At 39.9% G+C, this 21,377-nt stretch overlaps 2 protein-coding genes across 4 annotated transcripts; both read left to right on the top strand.

Annotated features, from left to right (window-relative positions):
* The first annotated feature begins 1,614 nt into the window (after positions 1–1,614).
* pyroxd2 (pyridine nucleotide-disulphide oxidoreductase domain 2) lies at positions 1,615–8,346 on the top strand. 2 transcript variants are annotated; one of them, XM_030748305.1, is made up of 16 exons: positions 1,615–1,764; positions 2,127–2,146; positions 2,249–2,342; positions 2,469–2,542; positions 2,658–2,813; positions 3,002–3,155; positions 3,274–3,335; positions 3,414–3,511; positions 3,610–3,751; positions 3,850–3,984; positions 4,062–4,134; positions 4,661–4,814; positions 5,502–5,653; positions 5,947–6,053; positions 6,433–6,553; positions 6,766–8,346. In XM_030748305.1, the coding sequence occupies exons 1-16, from the start codon at positions 1,641–1,643 to the stop codon at positions 6,834–6,836; spliced, it is 1,737 nt and encodes a 578-aa protein (XP_030604165.1). In that variant the 5' UTR covers positions 1,615–1,640; the 3' UTR covers positions 6,837–8,346. The 2 variants fall into 2 exon arrangements, with proteins under 2 accessions (XP_030604165.1, XP_030604167.1); XM_030748307.1 differs by lacking the exon at positions 1,615–1,764 and adding an exon at positions 1,899–1,936.
* Positions 8,347–9,664: 1,318 nt separating this feature from the next.
* LOC115792817 (stress-induced-phosphoprotein 1) lies at positions 9,665–21,377 on the top strand. 2 transcript variants are annotated; one of them, XM_030747364.1, is made up of 16 exons: positions 9,665–9,862; positions 15,507–15,577; positions 15,692–15,772; positions 15,864–15,920; positions 16,010–16,207; positions 16,372–16,485; positions 16,712–16,757; positions 16,927–17,017; positions 17,119–17,260; positions 17,358–17,462; positions 17,978–18,071; positions 18,176–18,209; positions 18,359–18,436; positions 18,558–18,660; positions 18,796–18,917; positions 19,028–21,377. In XM_030747364.1, the coding sequence occupies exons 1-16, from the start codon at positions 9,805–9,807 to the stop codon at positions 19,161–19,163; spliced, it is 1,530 nt and encodes a 509-aa protein (XP_030603224.1). In that variant the 5' UTR covers positions 9,665–9,804; the 3' UTR covers positions 19,164–21,377. The 2 variants fall into 2 exon arrangements, with proteins under 2 accessions (XP_030603224.1, XP_030603223.1); XM_030747363.1 differs by having other exon boundaries at positions 18,173–18,209.

Genomic DNA, 21,377 nt, shown 5'->3' with positions numbered 1-21,377 from the left:
GTCAGGAATTATTTTACACTGTCTAAGCAAAACAGTCAAAAATCAAAATTACATGGACAAGATGAGAAGATAACTTGCTTATATTCTGCTGTGTTTAGATGTTTTTGTACAGATTAACACCCTCCCTTCCATAGAGCCAAGCAGACGAGCTGCTTCTCCTGCTCCACCTACTCCCTGGATGGTTCCACAGCATGGCTCCTTATCTCATTAATACAAGGTGAGTGAACCACTAGGCCAACATGACATCTTCAACAGCAGCACTAGGAAACCATTCTGTGTTAAGAGCTCATCTTAAAGCTCTTAAGGTAGGCCCTTACAGTGAGATGAGCCACAAACCAGACAAGAATGAAGAACACTTCTCGATTATTGTACTTTTTTTAATTCATTTATGTAATTAAACTTTTTTTTTGCATAAACGTCTTTCAGCCTTGTGGGTAAAATTATTCTCTTCACATGCATACTTTAAAAAGATCTGATATTTGCAGATATCCAAATTCTGCCTGTCAATAGGCATTAATTTAGAGATTATTATTATAGCTATTAAATCCTTTATTTAAACAGGTTGTCTCATTGAGATTGAGATCTCTTTTTCAAGAGAGACCTGTGCACAAAAAAAAAACATATACAAAATTGAAACAGACACATAATAAAGCAACACAACATGATCACAAATTAAGAAAAACAAGCAAGAGTAATTTAAAATGTTCCAGTGAAATCAGAGAATGCAGCTTCATAGTTTGTTTTGTTTTGTTTTTGTAGCTCATTCCATTTATAGGCAGCCAAGTATTTGAAACCATTTTTTCCACGTTCAGTGAGAATAAAAGGTAATGCTAATGAAAATAAAGTGTCCTGTGACCTGGCATTGTAAGTGGCGTCTTTAAATCCAAGCAAGCAGCAGAGGTAAGCAGGCAGTCTTTGCAGAATAGCTTTGCAAATAAACATCACGCAATGCTGCTCTCTTTTGCTGCTCTCGGTTCGGTAGGAGGACCCACCCCACTTTTCAGTGTACACACAGTTTGATTGACGTTCCTGACTCACTGTGGCATTAGTGTTTGCGGGAACACGTCAGCTCGTGAACTTGATATTAATGGAACAACTCTGCCCCCAACTGTTCACCTTCAGAATAACAGCATGAGGCGCTTGGTTGTCACTTTTCCCACCGTCTTTTTGACGAAGCTACGAGCTTCGTGTCATTTTGTGTCTCTAAATTGGATAAATATCCGATTTACAATTTGCTTTGAGTTGCCAGCAGCAGGGCAGAAGAAAGACGTGACCACCGAGTATAGACACTACCACACTGTAAAGCTTGAACTTGTTGCAGTGTAAACTGAAACAGCCCATAAATATCTCAGCGCTGATGTACAGTATGTGGTAGAAATGCCACATTTGTTATCTAGCACAGCCGATGTGCCATTTCACTACCTCTGTAGTCAAGAGATCAAAACTGGACCACTTCCACTGCACTTTATGAACACGCAGGCTACATTATATAACTTCTATGTGTCTGCCATATTTCTGGATCTGTTTCCAGAACTCAAGAGGTCAATGGGATGCAGTCTGGGCCCCAGAAGGAAAACCCGGATCTACTTTACAATAAAAGAGGGAGGGATTGAAGTGGAAGAACACTCCAAACTCTTGCCATGGCTGCAGCAGCGTGGATTAACCGAGGGCGAAGCGCTGTCACTCTTGCGGGGACAGTGACTGGCTCCAGATCGAGTCACACTGCTTTAAAATCCAATTATGATGCATTGATCATCGGCGGAGGTGAGATCTGTGGCCTATTGTTAAAAAAAAAAAAAAAAAAAAATGCAGAGAGCGAGCTATGCTGTAAAAATGGGCGACGCATTTTGCAAAATCGATAGAACGTTTCAGCAAAGTTTGCTGAAGAGAAATATAAATTCCCGGGATTCTCCGTAATAAAAGCCTTCAAAGAGAAGTGAGTTGGCTCAAAGTTTAATTTTAATTGTTCAGCTATGGAATCATTCGACTGGAAGGCAAAGATTTCTGCAGAGCGCAGTGCATGTACAAAATATTTAAAAACTTTTAATTACAGCACAATTATACTGATTTAGTATCTTAAACAGTTTCGGGTAAGCAAACTGGAATATTTTTATATTTCTTTGCAGGACACAATGGACTTGTGGCAGTGAGTTTATGTACTTGTCTTTAAACATCCCCCTTTACAATAAGCTAAAACCAAAGGGTTCAGCAACACGGTCAAGGTGATGTGTGCTTTGTGTGCGTGTAGGCTGCCTATCTTCAGAAGGGAGGACTGAAGGCAGCGGTGCTGGAACGCAGACATGTGCTGGGAGGTGCAGCTGTTTCAGAGGAGATCTTCCCTGGTAGGATGGACTTTATTGGGAAAAAAATCCTGGCTCAAATCAAGTTAATAGTTATTACATGTTTGTAGTGTTATACACTGTCCGGTGAGTTTTATTCTTCTAAGAGAAAAGACACTCTGTATGCAGGCTTCCGTTTCTCCAGGTGCTCCTACTTGCTCAGTTTGTTGAGGCCGCACATATACAGAGACCTGGAGCTCAAGGTACACAAATCCAGCTCACAAAGAAACATTTTAGACAAATTTAGATGATATCAGGGCTGGGCCTTGTTGCAGTTTTATTTCTTTCATTTTGCATTGTCTTTTTCTAAAAATTCAGAAACATGGGCTGAAGGTGTATATGAGAGATCCCCATGCGTTCACCCCCATGCTGGAGGAAGGGGTGAGAGGTGCTCCCCCGCGGTCTCTGACTCTGGGCTCAGATCTCTCCACCAACCAGATGGAGATCGGCAAGTTCTCACAGAAGGATGCTAAGGTGATTTAAGTATTAAGATAGCTGATAAATAGCTGTCTGCACTGAGGCTGACTCAGCATCTTACACGTATGCGTTTTAAGCTCTTGTTACATTAGTATGAACTAAAAAAAGTTGTTTACTTCTTTTTGATGCAATCCCACATACCTATGCTCACCCACATCTTCATCTATTTTTTGACATATATACAGGCTTATCCTGAATTTGTTGCACACCTTGAGAAGCTAGCAGATGCTATCCACCCTCTTCTGGATGCTCCACCTGTAGATATTCCAGGTATCACTTCTGGATCCCTGAGGAGGAGGCTGGCTGCAGCCAAAACACTGATACCTATTTTCCAATGCGGTGGGTTGGTGGAATTTTAAAATATTTTTTATTTTACAATATGAGATTATTCTGCAAGTATTTAATTTGCATACGACAGTAACTGAGTCATGGTTATTTTTGGGCTTTTAATTTAAAGGTCTGAAACTGGGCAGAAATGTTCCAGACTTTTATGAAATCATAACTGCTCCAATAATGAAGGTTGGTGACAGATTACACAAAAGTCATTAGTTGCTGTTATTTATAGATTACATGGCTAACTTGTGTTTTGCGTGAAAGATTCTCACTCAGTGGTTCGATTCAGAGCCACTGAGAGCCACGCTGGCTACTGATGGTGTGATAGGAGCCATGACCAGTCCCAGTAACCCTGGCAGTGGGTGAGACACATGTTACAGCATCCTATGGCATGCAAACACTCATGATTTTAGATGCAACTGGGCATATTTAAAACTGAGTTAATGTTTTTGACTTGCAGGTATGTACTCTTGCACCATGTGATGGGAGAGGTGGAGAAGGAGAAAGGTGCTTGGGGTTATGTAGAAGGAGGTATGGGGGGGTTGTCTCAGGCTATTGCTAATGCTGCTCAATCTTATGGTGTAGACATCTTTACTGAGAAGGTAATCATATTGATTTGGTGCTGTTTATTTCATGGATTCATGGAAATTATATTCTAGCATCCCCAATTTTATGTATGTATAACATTAATCCTTGGCAGGGTGTAGAGCAGATCCTGGTTGGTTCAGATGGTGCTGCTAAGGGGGTGGTGTTCAAGGACGGCACAGAAATCCACAGTAAAGTTGTTTTATCAAGTGCTACCCCATATGTCACCTTCAAGAACCTGACACCACAGGTAGCCAAGAAAACTGAACACCACATGTAAGCAAACTGGATCATGTCATTTATTCTGGCCTCTGTTTATCTCTGCAGTCTGCCCTTTCTCCAGAATTCATCAAAGCAGTAGATCAGATCGATTACACTTCACCTGTTACCAAGATCAATGGTGAGTCTGTCACGCCAACTGTAAATAAACTAGAAACTGAATGTTAAAACTGCCAATATAATATAAACATAATCAGCCCAAAATATAATAGAGATCATTTTCTCTTTAAAGCTCCTGTGGAGCATGGTAAGCTTCAAAAGAAGCCGAATTTTAAAGAATCTCCTCCTAAGACTCATATCCATTGGCCTCATTGTCTTATAGGCATTTTTTCACCCATATATATATATATATATATATATATATATATATATATATATATATATATATAGAGAGAGAGAGAGAGAGAGAGAGAGAGAGAGAGAGAGAGAGAGAGAGAGGTGAAAACCTTCATCCTTCAATCATATTTGGAGAAATGGTCTGTTTTATGTGTTTTTAACAACTCTTTGAATCATACATTTAAATCATGAAGAAATGGGGAGGTGTAGCAGCATAACACTTACTGCAGCATCTTATGTTATTAAGATTAGGTCGCTCCCTAAACTCTTGATAATTTTGCATGTTGTGATCTGTTTTGTTTTTTTTACAGTGGCTGTAGACAAGTTGCCAAACTTCTTAGCATCTCCCACACCAGGTGATAAACCTGGACCACACCATCAGTGCTCAATTCATCTAAACTGTGAAAGCGTGGATGTGCTGGAGACGGCATATAAAGAGGCCAAAAATGGACGTCCCTCAGCAAAGTAAACATGTCTCCGCACTAAGTGATCATTTAAACATGTCAGATTTGTGCATACTAAATCATACTGCTGCTTATCTGACCAACCATATGCAAAAGATGCTGCTGAAAGAAGTGTTTGTTCTGGAAAATCCAGGTTCAGTTAATGTTCAAGCACAGACTTAGACTACACACAAGTACTAGTCACACATTTCTTACTGAACTAGAAAATGCAGGGCAAAGGTTTAGGTGCTTGTTAATGTAGATAAGGGATTAACTGTCCAGTTGCAAAAGGTTGAATGAATTATAGCGAGCAGTGAAATGTTGCGCACTTAAACCATAAAACCTTAGAGATCATTAGTATATGTAATACAATAAAATGTCCTTTCTCATGTTTCTTTGTGGTATGTATTTTCTCCAGATAATTTTCCAGCTTACTTACATAGGTAGTTCATATACAGTATCCTTATCTCATAGATAATACTTACCCTTCAATCAACATGTGTGTCTCTCCACTGGACGTTCAATCTTTATCTTGGAGTGTCTGTACATAAATTAACGTGTACTGAGTACTTGAGGCTAAAAGAATTCACAATCAGCACTTACTTTATCACCTAAATTTATCTTTAAAAAATTAATTTTTTTACGTGTTTTATTTAAAATTTCTTGTCAACCCATCATCTCATTACATCACGTTCCTCTGTTTTTGTAGACCTATGGTGGAAATGACCATTCCCTCTGTGCTGGATCCTACTCTGGCTCCACCTGGCTGCCACGTTGTGTCACTTTTTACCCAGTTCACCCCCTACCACATAGAAGAGAGGGAGTGGACGGACCAGGACCGGGAGGCCTTTGCAGACAGTGGTAAGAAATATAAATAGTCCAGGACTTCTTATAGTTTTGGGTGTGCCAAATGTCTTCATCGCTAGTAAATTTAGTTCTAGCTTACTATGATATGCTTGCATGTCAGAAAATGACATGGAAGTTTACTGACTATTTTAATGGAACCATGAATCATATTTACATGTTGAGTGGTGAAAATTAGGAGGTATAGTTTTCAAAATTAGTAAAGTATTCAAATGAATTGCACTGTTTAAATGTACTGTATCTTGATTAACATGTTTGAGTGAAAAGCATGTGTGTTTCTGCCTCTTCAGTGTTTGACTGGGTGGAGGAATATGCCCCTGGGTTTAAAAAATCTGTGGTGGGCAGGGACATCCTGGCCCCGCCTGACCTGGAGAGGATCTTTGGGCTCACTGGAGGGGTACATACTGTACAGTGCTGACACTGAAACACTCTGCAGCACTTTGAATGTTGACAAGCACCTTATTTGCTTCACACAGTGAGCTGTTCACCAGATGAGGAAGTCATTTGCATCCTTTTCTATGCTCAGTCATTAACTGCCTAATTTGGGACAGAACTGTTGTATCAGCAGTTAATGGTTACAGACAGTTTTACTATAACATGAGCCAAAATCAAAGTTCACTTTAGCTGTGTGACACTTACTCGCTGAACTGCATTTGCTTCTTGTTTCCTTTGTATTAAGAAAGCAGTAATTAAACAAAGGCAGACTACTTTTCTACTAATAACATCATCACAAAAAACAAAAGGGAAATTTTAAACATTTGGTCTTGTTTTTACAGAATATCTTCCATGGATCAATGTCACTGGACCAGCTCTACCTAACACGACCTTTGCCCTCTCTCTCAGATTACCGCTCACCAATTAAAGGGCTCTATTTGTGTGGCAGTGGCTGTCATCCAGGTTTGCTTTTAATGCTCAGCTGAATGCAGAATTGTAACTAAGGCTGATTGTTGTGTAGTGCAGTAATAATAATAATGTTAGCTGGTGTTGGAGAGCACACTAAATGAACATTTGAACTTCAGATGCACTCTTGCCTTCACTGCTGATGATAAATGATAGCTGGAGATGGCTCTGGCTAATTTTTTTCAATCAATATGTTTGATCATTTTTAGGTGGGGGTGTGATGGGTTCCCCTGGCTGGAATGCGGCACGTACCGTCATTGCTGACCTGAAACATCACTGAGACACACTATCAGTGTGTGGTTTGCTCACCTGTGGGCTGTCCTTCTTCAGTGTGTGACTGGTGTGAAGAATAAATGCCAAATCACAGCTAAAACCAACTACTTATTTGATTGATTGTCTCTACCCTGTATTATGTTTTAATAGTTTCATTGACTAACCTAATAATACAAAAGATATGGGATGAAAGAGACAAGTAGAGTGCAATAAAACAGGCCTGGACAGGCCAGCCATGTGAAAAGTTTCCCAGTGGAAAAACACAAAATCAACATCAACCTTAGATCCAGTGGAAAATTACTGAGACCAACAAAACAAGTTGAAGGCAAATGTATTTTTAGAAAAACTAATGCTTGTGTTAATCAAATGAACTAAAACTGTGACTTGAGAGAAATGATGCACAAAGGAACATTTTATTCTATTTCAGTAAATTAAAATTAATTGAAGTCATTATGTTTGATTTTCTTTAAACCGTGAATGATTATTAGTTTCAAATGTATTAGCAAATGTATTTGTAAATGTATTAGCACTATTAGGGTCATTGTCACTACTGGTATCACGAGGTGATACCTGGACCCTACAGAGGTTGCACAGGTAGTGCAACTCCTCCAGGATGTCATATCAAGACGTGCCATAGCCAGAAGATTAGCTGTCTCTCCCAGCACATTATTAGGAGCATGGAGGAGATTCCAGGAGACAGGCAGTTACTCTAGGAGAGATAGACAGGGCCGTAGAAGGTCCTTAACCAAACAGCAGAACAGTTATCTGCTCCTTTGTGGAAGAAGGAACAGGATGAGCACTGCCAGGATCCTACAAAATGATCTACAGAAAGTCACTGGTTTGAATTTCTCTAACCAAACAATCAGAAACAGATTTCATAAGGGTGGTCTGACCTAAATCCAAACTAATACCTCTGGGACATTATGTTTTGGTTCATCCATCACCACCGGGTTGCAGATAGCTCATTGATGCCCTGGTACAGGTCTGGGAGGAGATCCTACAGGACACCATCCGTCATCTCATTGGAGCATGCCCGGACATCCTTGTTGAGTTGATTTTCAAGTTGCCTTTGAATTCAGCCCTCTATAGGTCGATAATTTTCATCTCCATCTAACAATGTGGCATCCTTTCATTCCTAACACATTACCCAGTCCACATCAGTATAGATAACCAGCATGATTTTGTTTTCTATTGAAATGTGAGGTAATGTGTTTCTTTAACTTTTTTTGAGCAGTGTATTTGTCAAAAATGTACCTTGAAGCATGTACATTTTACACATGTATACACACATACATATATTATTATATTTTAATAATTCCACTTTTTCTATTGTGACAAATGCCCTGTCCTGTCCAGAAATGAACAGTAAATAACTCACAGAATGACCTGATGGATTTTAATTTTAATCATTTACTATGTATCTTTTATTGATAAAGTCAAACAGTATAGAATAGAATAGAATGCCTTTATTGTCATTATACAGGATGTACAATGAGATTGGAGGGCCACTCCTGTTCAGTGCCATGTAACAGAAAATCAAACTCTCTAAAATAAAAATATTATGAAAATATTATAATCTAGTATGATCAATATAATCAAGAGATATACAGAAATAAACAATGTGTAAAATATACAAAAAATAGCATGTATAAAAATATATACATACATTGGTGCATCTGTACATTGTAAGAAAGTAAATATGTGTATACATATAATAATGAAGATGATGAATATTGCACTTGGTGAATGAATATTGCACTAGTGAATGAATACTGGATATTACACAATATAGGAATGTCAGATATTGTTCAGTATGAATAATATAATATTGCACAGTTACAGTGGGTGAGTGTGTGAGTTCAGGGTGGTGATTGCTCTGGCGAAGAAACTGTTCTTGAGTCTGTTTGTTCTGGCTTTGATAACTGTGCCTAAAAATATTTTGAAACCTTATTGAGCACCTCTTAAAGTTCATTTTTCTATCCCACAACCTGATATAGACTATATTAAGATATTCTTGCATTTTTGTTAGACATCTAACAGAGCTGATATTATATTAGTGCAGGGGTGTGCAATTTTCCCATGGGGCCACATGAACCTGTGCTCAATAATAATAATAATACGCTCAATCAGATTACAAAGGGGTAAAATAAATTAATTGAACAGAACTGAATTTACTCAGGCCTTCCAGAAGGCCTGAGTAAATTCTCTCTGTGTGGAGTTTGCATGTTCTCCACGTGTCTGCGTGGGTTTTCTCCGGGTACTCCGGTTTCCTCCCACAGTCCAAAGACATGAACTTACTGGGTTTAGGTTAATTGGAAACTCTAAATTGCCCATAGGTGTGAATGAGAGCATGAATGTGAGTGTGGATGGTTGTCTGTCTCTCTGTGTTGGCCCTGCAACATGCTGGCGACCTGTACAGGGTGTACCCTGCCTCTCGCCCTATGTCAGCTGGGATAGGCTCCATCCCCCCACCCCACCCCCGCGACCCTGAACAGGATAAGCGGAAGTGAATGAATGGATGGATCGATGAATTTAGCTTATTAGCAGGACCCTCCACAAGAGTCCCAGTTTCTCATGTGGCCCCTTGGAAAAATTGTGTTAGAGTATATTAGTGTATATTATTTAATACACTTTATTTCAGTTTATAATGGTATTAACACTAATGCTATTAATTTATTATCTAATTATTTATTAGTTTGAGATAATTAGGAATATGCAGTAAACACATGATCCCCTTATAGTACTCACTTTGATAAGATCTCAGCCGTTTAAAAATCGATAGCAGTGTCCTGTGCCTTTAAGACGCCACTCTGGGTGGATCCAGCGTCGGCGTTTGACGCTCAGGAAGTGGATTAAACCACCAAAGATTCCCGCAGATTCGATACCGACTGTGCCAATGTTAAAGACGTGTTCATGCTAAGCTGAACGTTTGGCTGAACACATTTATGGGATATTAAGGACGATAATGCTGCTGGATGGTTGCGCTCATGAAATTCACCAGAGATATATGCAGGCTGTTGGGACTCGGGAGCGGTAAGAATTCTCCCACTTCTCGAAACTTTCTAAACTGGCCGCAAGTTAGATCGATCTCGGACGTGATAACGAAACGCTTGTGACAAGGCAAATTTGGAGGATAGCTAACGCCTAAGTTATATAAACGGCGTGATTGTGTTATTGCTTCCCATTTGTGTTGTCGTGTGGATCAAACTCAGCTCTTGGTCAAACAATGAAAGTTATCCTCTTGGCAGTTACACCCTCACTTGCACTGCTTCCAAGTTTGCGCAGTAAAAAAAAAAAAAAAAAAAAAAAACTGAAAAAGGGGGAAAAAAAAAAAGAAAGAAAAAACTTTTTTTCCACTCACGAAGAAGACCACTATAACATTTACAAGCTGAAGTATGCCATATGTAGTTGTGCTATGAAAGCCAGAACTATGATAAATGCATTCTTCGGTGCGTGTTAAAATGATAACAATGTCTCACGTAGGTGGCACAAGCCCTATAGCACAGAACGAGTTTATGCTTGCGAATCAAACTTTAGCTGTGATTTGATGAGCTTAAAGGCACGTGTCTTTAAATAATGTTATGTGCCAACAACTTGTTCCTCTTCTTGGCTGTCCCTGCATATTTAACATCCTAACATTACAGCCTATAGAGCAGGTGAATATATACAATCCACATTAAGCTGTACAATGGCTTAAAACATGAGTACAGAAATGTGCATGAGTCTAATAGTGCAATATACATAAACAAATAGATAACTATCAGTGCAGAGATGGCCTTGCGGCCAGTTGTTATCCTTCAGTCCTCTACCAGAGGCCTGGGAGCTTGAGGGTCCTCCACAACATCTTAGCTGTTCCAAACACTCCCAGTTTGAGGGTCACTGCCCCCAAGTTTTCCGATTACCACGGGGACCACCGTTACCTTCACCTTGCATCTTCTCTAGCTCTTCTCTCAGCCCTTCTCGAGCTTCTCATCTTCCTTCTTCTTGATGTTGCTATAGCTTGGTATTGCTACATCTGTCACTGCGGCTTTCTTCCTCTGCTTGTCCACCACTAAGCTGGGTTGGTTAGCCGACCGGCTGTATCTGGAAGTCCCACAGGATCTTAGCTTGATCAGTCTCAATCACTTCCATGACTTCAGGCCATACTCTGCACAGATGTTCCTGTATCCTGTGCCAGCCACTTGGTTATAGCATTCCATGTATCTCTGCCTGCGATCATCTTGCTCACTGCCTCAGGGGCATCGCTGCACAGCCTGCACCTGGAGTCTTGCCTGGTGTGGTAGACCCCAGCCTCTAATTAATGCCTCTGCACTGTCTTTCAGCCCAGCTTTGTCCAGCCATTGGGAGGATTTTTTTTTGTTTAGTACCAGCAACTAGGGTTGTGTGATATTAACAACAACAACAACAACAAAAACAAAAAAAAAACCTCAATATTTTCTGTAATTTTGTCGATAACGATAAGAAATGATATTTTGATTATTTATATTTTATTTAAAAATGTGTTCGTAAAAGTCTTATAAGACTTTTAAGACATAAGGGTATTAACATCCAGCCATCCTTTTTTATCGAATGAGTCCGCTAAAGTTTGCTGAGTGTGTGTTTTGCCAGACACCTTAGCTGATGTAGGTTTGTCTTGGACAGCGGGCTCCCGAAACTTCTCATAGTCCTCATACTCTGTGCGGTGGTTTGTTCTGAGATAATGGAATAGGTTAGTTGTCGAGCTATCTTTAACGCCAACCATTTTATTACAAAGTCTGCAAACTGCCGTCTTTTGAGCAATGTCAGTCTTTTCAAATCCAAATCACCCCCATGCGAGAGAAGATGATCCTCGCTTAGAAATTAAATCTAAGGCTGTAGACTGCGAGGCTGGCGATGTCTGAATTTTTTTCCCTGGCGTAGTGTGTGCTATGCTAGCACACAGTATGGGCAATTTCAATGCGCACACGCAGCAACCTTTCCTAAAGTAGGAAGTAGTGAACGCGTGGAGTCAAGGCGTTTTGTTTTTTTCCAGTTAGTAGCATACTGGATAATGGCAGCTCGCACATTGTTAACACGGCAATTAAGATGTTATGGTAGACGATATATATCGCACACCCCTACCAGACGCTTTTTCTGTCTGTCAGTGGTATATCCTGTGCAGGGGCCTGTCCTCCCCTGATGGTTCCCGTTCTTGCTCCTTTTTCTTTTTTGGGTTTCTGCTGCCTGAGCCATTCACTAAGCACATTGTCAGCTGTGGCCATCTCCATGATGTATTCACGGATCTTTGTTTTTTTCATAGAGGAGAGTGGTTCTGAAACTTACCAATCCTGGGCCTCCTTCCTTCCACTTAGCATACCATCTCAGGGTGCTGGATTTGGGGTGAAACATCCATGTATAATAATAAGAGCTTTCTTGTCTTGATGTCAGTGGCTTTTATCTCCTCCTTTGGCCAGCTCATTATCTCAGCAGGGTACCTGATGACTGTCAGGGCGTAGCTGTTGATTGCCCAGATCTTCCTCTTCCCATTCAGCTGACTCCTCAGGACTTGCCTTGCTCTCTGCAGGTACTTTGTTGCAGCTTTCCTAGGGGCCTCTTCATGGTTCCCATTTGCCTGTGGGATTCCAAGGTACTTACAGCTATCCTCGGTGTCTGCAGTGTTGCCTTCTAGTAGTGCAAGCCCCTCAGTTCTGACTACCTTCCCTCTCTTTGTTACCATACAACTACAATTCTCCAGTCTGAGAAGTGTAGTCTCCTTCACTCCTTGTCATCCATGTAGACGTGGCTGATGTTTGCTCCATTCTGTGGTCGATATCCGTAGCAAGTAATAAAGATCTGGCTGACGGGGTTCAGGCCTATGCAGAACAGCAGTGGGGACAGAGCACCTTCTTGGTAAATCCTACACTTGATGGTGACTTGTGCAATTAGCTTGAAGTTGGCCTCTAGTTTTCATCCCCATTGAGTTCCAGATGAACACTTTTAGGGTCCTCTTGATTATGTTCAACTCTACACATTCCAGGATCCATGTGTGTATCACTGAGTCATAGGCTTTCTTGTAATCAATCCACGTAGTGCACAGGTTGGTCAGTCTAGTCTTACAGTCTCTAGTGACTGCTCTTATCTACCAGAAGCTGGTGTTTTTCTCCTCTAGAGTTTCTGCCAGTTCCTTTCTGGGCCCTGCTCGAATGTATTGAGCCATGTGCCTGTTCATCTTAGCCACTATGATGCCTGACAGGAGCTTCCATATTGTTCTGAGGCAGGTCATTGACCGGTAGTTGGATGGGACTGGTGCCTTCTGGGGATCCTTGAGGATCAGGCTGTTCAGATCATTCGGTTAGCTGTTCTGGGTGTGTCTCATCAATTAGCAGCTGGTTCATTTGTGCTACCAGGTTGTCATGGAGTGCAATTAGCTTCTTTATCCAGTAAGTGTGAATCATGTCAGGTCCTGGTGCTGTCCAACTCTTCATATATGAGACTTTTGTCTCTTGTCTGTGGTGGTTACTGGAGCCTGTTCAGGGAGGTGAGTATTCTAAAGGAGGCAGCACTCAATCAGTCCATCTTATTTTATTTTTTGTAACAGAAGAAGAGTCAAATAACATGTGGTATGTCCATTTTTTCTATGTGTGTATACAAAATCTGCTAAGGCTGGGCTGCTAGGCTAACAAAATAAGATAACATCTGTTGTGATATGTTGACTCTTATTCAGGGTCAAGGTTATGTTGAGCCCCCTAATGCAAAGAAAGTGTGTCAGACTAGCTTTGTAGTGTACCTCCTCTTAGATCTGTTGCTTTCCAAAGTTTTTGAGCAAATATATTTTTTTTTTTTCCATGCCGTGTTAAACTTTTTACTGACTCATTTTCATACAGAACAGTTGTGCCTCAGCCATGTCCTTCGCAAAGAAAAAAAAAGCAAAAAAAAAGTGATTTGTTTCTATTTTTAGTATTGTTTAAATGTCTCTGCCTTTAGTGTGTTAACAGAACAACTTAAAACCACTGGCATATGATTTAAGTAGTGCCTGTCTGAACAATAAGGATATGTTTTCTCTTTCTCTTTCTGTAATGCTGTGTTGAAGAACAGTGTGGGGCTGTTAAGTTTATTTCCTTGTGAGTGCTCCAGCTTATGATGATGCATTATTTTGCATTCCTGTGTAAAGAGCTCACCTTTCAGCTCAACATAAATTTAGGAAATTTCCTTGAAGTGAAGAAACAGAGCCTCTTTTGTTGCTTGTCTACCAATTTTGTATCATTTGTGTTTGAAGGACATTCCATTATCGTAAAGATTTACCAAAAGCCTGATTCCAATAAGCAAATGGAGTTGTTAACAGCGCTTATTTCTTGACATTTGTGCAGCGAGTCAGACATAAACTGAAATTCTTTGCTGTCACTATGTATCTTTGGAGACACATTGTAATGATAGACTGGCTCTTTACCAAAGCCACTGAGAGCCATTTAGATGTGAAGACATGTTGAATGTAAAGGGAGGGAAGAATGTACTGGGATTTGTATGGATGGGTGTCTGTCTGTAGGGTAGAATTTAACTTTTATCTTTTGTGCATATTGTTTAAAATGCAGACCACAGCACTAAAGAATTTCCATACAAAGAAAGAGGAAGTCCAGTAGCTACTTGGTGTCTGTTTTTCTAGTATGAAATGTATAGCACTTAAACGTGAAGTGTGAAACTGCATCGAGCTGTCCTGTCAGTGCTTCACAAGTCACAACATGAGTCAGAGACCAAGTATGGGATTTGTCACTCTCTGGAAATCTTTGCTGATCGAATGGAAATATGACACCAAACGCAAATCCAGATTTTTTTTTTTTGCTTCCTTTTGACTTGCCATGTGTCTGCTGCAGTTTTACCTAAACAACGCTGCACAGTTTTGGCTTGATCAGATAGGCTGCCCCCTCCCCCCAGACGTATGTACACACAGTGCAGTGGCTTTTTTTTTTTTTTTTTTTTTTTTTTTCTTTTGTTCAGTACTTCTTTTTCTCAGACAGCAGTGCTTTGGGCTGCTGTATGTGTTCTGTGGTGAGCTTGTGGCAGTGCTAAAGATTAGTAGACTTAAAACAAACAACCTCATTTGGCATCTCTGGGCAACTTTGTTTCATGTCCATTATTTATTTATTTTCTTCACATGCTTTTCTTGGGACTTGATATGAAAAAAGGATTGCATAATATTTTCTTTCCCCGCCCAGCGTTGTTTAAAAAAAATGGCACATTATCACTGGTCAAGGTGGTTAGACCTGAATATAAATGAGAAACTAACCTGATGCACACACATTTCTGTAATGTAACACATTAAGGCATTTTGAAATGCTGAACAAAACTTTTTGTGCCTTCTTTGCTTTTGCTATGAGGGTTGGTTTCTTTTTTTTTTTTTTTTTTTTTTTTAAATCTTTTTTGGTTGAAGGTGAAATAAGTAAAAGGAAGGAGAAATGTTTGTACCTTCATGTAAATGATGGTGCTGCCCAGCTCAGCTCATATTACAGTATGCATTTTCATAGTGTTAGAGTTTTTCCCCTTTCCTCTGACAAGGAAGGAAATTTAATTGGTGTGCTTGTCGAGCTATGTTGCTGACTGTGGGTGGGGGGAGAACAGCGTGTCCTTATCTAGCTACACTGTGCTTTTTCTTTATTCAGTATGGCTTATAGGAACAAGAGCATAGCTGTTTGACATGGTGGTTTAAGTCTGTGTATTTCCAAAGGTCCTGCGGCCCAGGAGGAGCAGATGGACTGTGGTGCCGCAAACCCTGACCCGAGTGCCACCTTGTCACAGGTAAACAAGTGGTATCAGACTGACAGGACATAGTGAGGACTGAAAGGGTAAGGTCATTAATGATTCACTTCTCTGTATGTTTGGGTTTTTTATTTTATTTTATTTTATTTTTAGGATGCATTAAATGGAGAGGAGGAGTTGAGTGAAGAGGAGAAAGTGAGACAGAAGGCAGAGCGACGCAAAGCCAAGAGGAAGGTGAGAGTAACTGTAAAAGTCTTTTATGCTCTAAATCTATGCGCCAAAGAAGTCATCCGTTTTCTAAAGTGTACTCGTGCATTCATTTCAGCGCCGTCGGAAGCGTAAGAAGCAGGAACAAAATAAGCAAAATGACAATGCTGAACAGGTAAAATTAGAATATTCCCCCTAGGAAAGCAGCCTACTTCAGCCTCTGTAATGTGAAAATCTAAATATTCAATTGTTTCTTCACATTAGGATGACGAAGAGGATGGAGGTGTGGAGTCTGAACTAGATGAGAGTGATTCAGAAGCAGAAGTTGGGGCTGAAGAGGAGAAACAAAGGGCTCAAAAAGAAGAGAGAGAGGAGAAATCAGAGGCCTGTTCCAAAGATGTTGCCAATCCTGCTATTGCTCCTTCAGGATATCAGAAGACTCAAGCCAGATCTGCTGAGGAGGTTGAGGCACTATACTAGTTCATTATCCTTGTTTTTATTTTTAGTCATTAGCCAACAGGCCTCAAGACTATGAATTAACAGAAGTGTTTGCAATGAAAGCCTGTGTGCCTGCAGGCTTGGATGGCACATGATTTAACATCAGTGTTTGACTTTCTGTCCCACAGGAGCCCGAGTGGGATGTGAGCAGTGCCTTCTTTGCTAATGCTGCTAGCCATATCAAACCCAAAGGATCAAGTCGCAAGTCCAAAGAAAACAAGGAGAATGAAGCAAAGAGAGAGGTGACTGAATGCTAACAGATCATGTAAGATGAGCAGCTATAGCAAAAGCTCCAGTACATAATTGTTGCTGAGGGAGTGTGCGCCTATGTTAGTTCAAAGTCTGATAAGTGGGACAAGTGGACCCTGGACCATGAAAGATTTGACAGAAGTTGTGCGTGTGTGTCCAGTGTGAGAACACATACATTTTCATGAATATAAAGTGATGAAAGTAATGTCTTTCTTGCAGACAAATGGAACTGATACCGTGACCAAGAAAAGTGCATCACTGACAGGTAAAGAATGATTTCTGCACAGCAGCCTCGCTTTAAAAGTTATTCACTGAAAAAGAAACAAAGCCTTTGAGGAGATTATTGATTACATATTCATTTGGAAAGCATGCCAGCGTACAACACTGCTGTGAGTGGAGCCTTTGGTAATGTTCACAATATTTATGTCCCATAGAGAAAGGGATAAAGCTGGTGCAAGAAGGGCAGTATGCACAAGCAGTCAGTATGTTTACAGAAGCCATCAAATGTGATCCCAAAGATTACAGGTACAGCTTCTGTGGTCATGATTTGGTCATTACAAAAGAAATGCATACCTTTCAGACACATGCAGCATAATATGTATTTTTTATTTTGCAATATCATGTAGGTTCTTTGGCAATCGTTCGTATTGCTATTACTGCTTGGAGCAATATCCTCAGGCCCTGGCAGACGCTGAACGCTCAATTCAGCTGGCCCCAGAGTGGCCCAAAGGATACTTCCGCAAGGGCAGTGCTCTAATGGGCTTGAATGTAGGTACAGGCTCCTGTAGTGTAAATCGCTTGTAATCAAGTAAATAATCTACTGAAAAGCATTATGGTTAACTCACTCACTGTTTGTGTGTTGTAGCGGTACAGTGAGGCAGAAAAGGCTATGGAGCAGGTGCTGAAACTGGACAAAGACTGCGAGGAGGCTGTCAATAATTTACTTAACTGCAAAGTACTGCAGTTAATGGTAATATCGACACACAAACACTTTGTAGATTTAGTTATTAATTTGTATGCCTTTTTTTTCCAGTGACAGCTGTGACCTGAGGCTGTGTGTGTGTGTTTTTTTTTTTTTTTTTTATATCCCTCTTTCCTGTTGTCGTACACACATAATCTCCTGAACTATTACAGGTCTTTGGCACAAACTGTTTTGTCCAACCTGTTTTCATGGATGAGTGGATCACAATTTTGGTGTCCAAGTCACTGTGAACTAACATCTGTCTACCTCTTGTAACCTCACGAAACACATTTTTTTTTTTTTTTTTTTTTTTGCAATAACTAAGAAATGAATCTGTATGCTAATTATGTATCACAAATTACAAATAGAGGATAAAATAAGGATCTTTAACTTTGTTTTGTTTTTAATACCCGGAAGGTCAAAGATCAAGTGCAACCAGCCATGGATATGAGTCCCTTTCAAATGGCAGACGGATGGCACACACCCTTGTGGTGGTAATTTGAGTTTCTCTATTCCTTCCTCAGGAACTTGGCTTTGAAGAAATGCAGAGTGTCTTACTGCTGGACAGATTTTCAACAGTGCAGGGTGTTCTGGCATATTATTCTGAAGCTGCCAAAGGTAAGGCCACAAAAAGGGACCAGAGTCTTTCCTTTGTACCACTGGGAGAAGCATACAGCTGGTTTTCTATGTATTCTAATGGTGACACTTTGTTTCTTCAGCAGCTGGAAGCACAGATTCATCAGTCGTGCAACCAGGGTGGGTGACCATGATTGAGCAATCAAATTTAGGAGTCAAAGGGGCCAAAATAGTGTTGTTGATGATGTGATGATGAATTGTATATCCAAACAGGATTTTTATTTATTTATTTATTTTAACTGCTTTAAGTCACATTCTCTTTCTTGCAGAACTCCATGTCCATCTCTCTGGGTGGGAAATGTGACAACTGAATTAACTGAGAAACACTTGAGGGACCTTTTTAAAATGTAGGCTCCTATTCTGTTACTGCATTTATATGGTAACATTGTATCCCTATACAGACACATGGGAAGCTGATATTTAACAAAGGTGGATACTGACTGGTCTGCTGATTGTTTTGCTTTCTAGGTATGGTGAAATTGAGAGTATCCGTGTGCTGCATGAGAGATTCTGTGCCTTTGTTAACTTCAGGGATGCAGGCATGGCAGCTCGTGCCATGGAGAAACTAAATGTAAGTGTTGTTTTAAATGTTGTTACCCCTTTGTCAGAGATATATATATATATATATATATATAATATAATATTTATTTTAGTTATAACAGTCATTGCTGTTGGCTTAGATGTGCATGTGTGCTTGCTGTCACAGGGTTATTGTATTGAGAACACACGTTTAGTGGTGCGCTATCCTGATCGCCGCACTCAGAGGGCCCTTCCCATTCCACTCAAGACTTGTCTCCCTGTCACACAGCAGGGAGGCACAGCTGCTGGGTGAGAAGCAAACTGGCTGCACTTTAAAAACTCTTGTTCACTAAAAATCCTACAACAGCACTGCAGTTTTATGTGGTTTTGTTTATGACTGGCTGTGTGTCTCTGCCCAGACCTCGAAGACGTGGCCCGGTTAACGGAGATGAGTGTTACTTCTGGAGAACCACTGGCTGCCATTTTGGGGAGAAATGTCGCTATAAACACATTCCTGATCAGAAAGGCAAGGACCGGAAACCCTGGCAGCCTTGAACACAGTTTACACTCTGACTCAGTACTGAGAAGGAAACAGGGATACACCGACTGTGCCAATGGGACTGGCACTTGTCAAACCAGGTTCTCTGGGCTAAAAATATTTACTGTGGCAGAATGGATGAGAATATTCAAAGGATCAGAGCCAGCATTCAGGTTCTAATGGAGGGGTACGTGTGTGCCACAAAGGACTTGGACCATGAAGGTTTGTATTTTGACCAAAGCTCAGACTAGATGATCTTTTATTACTAAGAAATATTATCTAAAGGAGGGCAACAAAAGCAGCTGGTATAGTTTTTGAATGAAAACCTTCATATTCACAGCCCTTCATGGCACATGGAAATTGATTCTGTCTTTTAAGGGGAAGAACCCAACACCTCAAGCAAAGAACATAAAGAGGAAGTGAAACTGCTTTGGTCCGCGATTTGAAGAAAATTGAAACCTCTGCCATGTACGGTAGTAATGAAAGGAATACATGTGGATATTGATATCTTTGGGACTTTCCTTCTATAGAAATTCCATCACAAACCAGTATTCCTTCCCATTTTTAAAGTAAAATGTAATTAACCTGATTCTAACTATTGAGATGTACCCGTTACCAAAAACAGCTCACATGGGTCTGCAGTTATCACTGGGGTTTCATTCCTACTTGTTCATATTCCAGTGTTGAAACATTGTCCACCAGACCAAAGACTTAAAATTAAACTTGACGTTTAAGTACCTCACCTATGCCGATGAGGATTTTTGTCTTGCCAATAATCTACAGAGACCTAGAAGGATGCCTTTTTTGTGCTATGTAGCCTTACAAATGATCTTATGTGGGTAAGTGGACATAAGAGCCACAATTGGACTTGAAGGACTGAAAAATTCTATGCATTAGTGCATGGATTAGGTTTATAAGTAACTTTATTCACCACTTGGCTGTCTGTCTCTTCTGTTGTTTTTGTTGTTTTTCTCTTCAGTTGTTAATGTTAGTGGAGACTCACTGTCCATGAGTGCTCTGGGAATGGAAGAAGCAATAGCAACACCTGACAACGTAATGTAAATGCTGCTTTTATAAAGGCTGTAGTGTTCGGTTTTTGGTGAATCTGTCTCTAAAATGTATTTTGTTAACTTCTTGACAGTTTTAAGGCCCAAAAATTTGTTGTCCTTGATTGAATGACACTTGTTATGAAGTGCTTAAGTTCTGCAGACTCATCCCTGCTTTTTGAACTGTGGGAGAGCTGGTTTGTATACCCAATTCAAATGTCAAACTTTTGTTGTTTTATTTTTTTTTTTAAATCTCTGCAGGAGAATGTTCTGTTTGCTCTGTTGGTGCAGTTGCATTGTAAGCATCAAAGTTCTTCATCTATGCAAAAAGTCCTGAATCGCTGGTCAGTTTTGTGTCAGAAATGCATTCCACCACTTGCAGAAATTTTAATATGCACGCACAGATGTTTAAAGTCATACACTTAATTTTTGAACCTTGAAAAGCAGTGTTTTTAAACTTTCAGTATTTCAGTGAACTGAAGAATCTGATGGCTCTGCATGAAAACGGCCTCATTTTTTGAATAGTTTTAACACTAGACCGAGCATTAAAGCCAATTGGCATCTGTATCATTTAGTAGAAAACAGATCTGGTTAAAGTCCACACTACGTTAACTTGTAAACTATGCATAGCAGTATTTATTTTTCTATTTATACATACATAGTTTCCTGTTGGTGAACCTTTTTCTGAAGTTATAGAATCAGAAGGTCTCTGCTGCTTAGTTCTGGCTTTAAGAGCAAACATTAAAAAAAATATTTGGTGCAAACACTGTCACATGCTGCACTTCTGCTTTTATTGTATTGCTTTCTGTCTTGTGGCTGGAAATTGTGAAAAAGGAATTGGGCACCACATGTTAAGAGTGCTCTTGTCTATTTGACCCACTTGCTCAGTGCTTTTTGTAATCTGTGCTGTTAATTGTGGTTGTACATTGCATTTAATTTTGTAGACTTTTTTTTTTTTTTTTTTTTTTTTAACCATAGAATATTTTTAATTGCATTGTATAACTATTTCATATTGAATTTTTCTTCCAATGCTTTATTTTTTTTTTGTTTTGTTTTTTAAAAAAAGTCTCTTTACCTTGTTTCAAACTATTTCAGGAAAATGTGTTTCTGATTATACTATACACATTTATGACCAGAGCACTGCAACCCAGCTAATTACTACAATATTTGTATTATTACTGCACA

This window comes from Archocentrus centrarchus, chromosome 15 (genome assembly GCF_007364275.1).
Source record: "Archocentrus centrarchus isolate MPI-CPG fArcCen1 chromosome 15, fArcCen1, whole genome shotgun sequence".
Lineage (NCBI taxonomy): Eukaryota > Metazoa > Chordata > Actinopteri > Cichliformes > Cichlidae > Archocentrus > Archocentrus centrarchus.
This window is presented reverse-complemented; position numbering and strand designations above follow the sequence as displayed.